The sequence below is a fragment of the Eurosta solidaginis genome, chromosome 5 (genome assembly GCF_040869045.1).
Source record: "Eurosta solidaginis isolate ZX-2024a chromosome 5, ASM4086904v1, whole genome shotgun sequence".
In the NCBI taxonomy this organism is placed as follows: Eukaryota; Metazoa; Arthropoda; class Insecta; order Diptera; family Tephritidae; genus Eurosta; species Eurosta solidaginis.
The window spans coordinates 50,546,018-50,549,018 of NC_090323.1; the positions used below are offsets into that span (position 1 = coordinate 50,546,018).

Consider the following 3,001-nt stretch of genomic DNA (forward strand, 5'->3'; position numbering starts at 1 on the left):
AGTGAGTAATGGTATTGGTTAAGGTGGTGGGTTAGCTACAACATACAAACATTGCAACAACAATATTAGTTTGTGTATATTTGTGCATCGTGTGGTTTGGTGGTTTATGGTGTTTTGCACCACCTCTTTTCCACACAATTGGCGTATAGAGGGTGACTTTTATAAATTGAGCGCTTTGGCTTGACTAACTGGCTACTGTTGCTTGCTCCTGGCGCATATATCAATAGCGGAAATATGTGTATGTGTAATTGTGCCTAACCGTGCCATGGCATGCCGTGAAAACAACGACGAATGACAACTTTTATAAAAGTCACTGCTGCAAGGATAATGCAGTCAGTTGATATAAAGCTATTGCGACGTTAGCATACAACCTTGTGCCGCGGCAGGAATTTAAAAGCCAAAGAAAATTTTGTGTAGAATAGAAGCAATAAATTCACTTGAACTTGAACGTGGTTGACGTAAATAAATAAAGGCACGTGATTGTGAAAATATTTTCTAAGTATTTTGGCGCGAAACTTTTTGCAAGCGCAGAAGTTGATATATTTAAGAGAAGAAAATATTTTAAAAAATTTTGTAGCGATTGAGAAAGACTTGCAAGCGTAATTTGAAAAAAAAAAAACCAAACAATTTTTTTTAAAAACTTAAACATGAGAAATTAAAACATCTTATGAACGCATGACAAAGATAAAATATATTTTGGAGCAAAGACAGCTTTTGAGAAAGTGCTTGAATTTTTAGAACTATAGTGAAAAAAATATACACTACAAATTTTAAAAACATTTTTTGAGCATAATAAATCGAAAACAAGAAACAAAAAAAAATTATTTATATAAAACAAATTTTAGAGACTCGAAGACTTAAACGTGAAATTTCTGCGGCAAGTTAAAACTAAAAATAATATATTCTAACTAGCGATACACGACTGAATAAGCAAACAGGCGACCAAAGCATAAGCGGTCCGAAGTAATGAAAAACTGCATACAAATTTTATAATTTTAGTTAAAAAATATTTTAAAAAATTAAAAAAAAATTAAATAAAAAAAAAAATTAATAAATATTGCGAAAAAGAGCAAACTTATTCATAAAGGCACAAACGCAGAAAATATAAAATTTACAAACTGTTATTGAAAATTTCAAACAAAATAAAAAGAGAACATTAAAAAATAACTCTTAAAAATAATTTTTAAAAATTCTAAAACTATTCAGTTAAGCAGATATTCAAACTGCCAAGTAAAAAAACTCAAATTTAGTTTTTAAAAGTTTTTTTACAAATACCTTATTTCAAACTATTTCAAAAATTAAAAAAAAAAATATTATTTCATCATCATTCATAAATATTGAAAAAAATGTGCAACTAAACACGCAGAAAATAATTATGTCAATAAAACGAAAACCAATACCTATTATAATTTAAAATAAATTTAAAACTCGAATAAATTTTATAAAACCAACCTCAAAATTACGAAGTAAAATAAACAAAAATATTTAAAAAAAATAAGTTTTTTAACTTCTTAGTAAAATTTCTAAAATGTCAGAAAATACTTATTGCAGTTCTCAATGAAATTTAGCAAGCAGAAAATTTTAGATCAGGAAACTAAAAACAAGCGACAAAAACTAAAAAAAAGCTGAAACCTTAACAAAAACTATAAAATTTTAAAACAATAAAACGCGATAAATAAAGACTTACAATCTAAGGTTTACAATCATACAATCAAAAAAATCCTTACCAACTACATCATGGCCATAGCTTACTTTATACCCGACCAAGCAAAATTGCTAGCGGCCAGCTCCAACACAAACAGTGGCAGCCAAACCAATACAAACAACATGAGTAGCGGTACCACCAATCATACGACAAGCACAGCGGGCGCACAAACTCAACATACGCCAACAACAAACAATACAAGTGGAGCGCACTCCCACCACAGCGGCGGCGGCGGCGGCGGCGGCGGTAGCGTCAATCACAGTAACAATTTTCGCGCCAATATAACAATACCGCTGAGTGCGTACAACAGCGCCACGGCCGCACATTCCGATGTTGGTTGTTGGGATTTGTTGACGCAAATCTTTTGTCATGCATTACGTTTCTGTCATCAGTCTGAACGCCATCCAGCCGTTATACAAATATCATTAGAAATAAGTAGTAGTGGGCCAAATGGTGATACCACAGTGCAAGTGGGTGCAGCAGCTGCACCAATGCAACAGTCACAGCAGCAGCAAGAACAAGAACACGGGCAGCCGCAAGTTCAACAAGAAAATTCAATTACAGCGCACTCTATAGCACCCTCGCTGGTTGTGCATCCAACAGCGTTGCCACGTAGTTCAGCTTACACACTAGAATCGCAGCATAACGTGAGTGCCGCTGATAGTAGCGTAAGACCGATGATGACTACATCACCTCTGGTGGCTAGTACTGAATCTACAGCGCCAGCGGCGGCGGCGGCAACCATGAGCAGCATAGACTTAGAGCCTGGTACACATAAAGCGTCGGCGAAAAGGAATAAAGATAACTTTTAAAATAAAGGCGTAAAAGTAGTAAAAATCGTATGAAAAAGACAAAACTATTTTTAGTAAAGCCTTGCAAATATGCATCGAATCTCTGAAAACCTAATATGGTTTGAGGAGTAAATCTTGTAAAAACCATCATTAAGCTCAATCAAAGCACATTGTGATTCCGAGGAAAGTGACGCATACTTTACATATTTTTTTGTTTATTTGTTTTTAGTTACAAATATTTTTTTAAATTGTTAAGAAGTACTGAAATTTTGGAAAAAGCGTGAAAATCTTAAGAAAAACTAAAAAAAAAAACGCGCAAAAAATATGTCCAATATAACACTTTATTTATTATTTAAAAAACAATTCGATTTTAATTTATGTTTTTTTTTTGTTGGTTCCAATATAATTTTGTTTTAATTTTTTGTTGTTTTTTTTTTTTTTTTTTTGTTGATAGTAAGCAAACAATTTTTGTAAAAATAATCGTAAAATACATACTTTCAGTTGG

General features: G+C 32.5%; 1 protein-coding gene across 1 annotated transcript; it reads left to right on the forward strand.

Annotated features, from left to right (window-relative positions):
• Positions 1–1,737: 1,737 nt before the first annotated feature.
• grim lies at positions 1,738–2,517 on the forward strand. Its single transcript, XM_067791890.1, has one exon. It carries the CDS (start codon positions 1,738–1,740, stop codon positions 2,515–2,517), a length of 780 nt encoding a protein of 259 aa, XP_067647991.1.
• Positions 2,518–3,001: the final 484 nt, after the last annotated feature.

What these genes read in the sequence shown, in the direction of transcription:
- grim (XM_067791890.1), top strand. Translation starts at nt 1,738, where the DNA reads ATGGCCATAGCTTACTTTATACCCGACCAAGCAAAATTGCTAGCGGCC.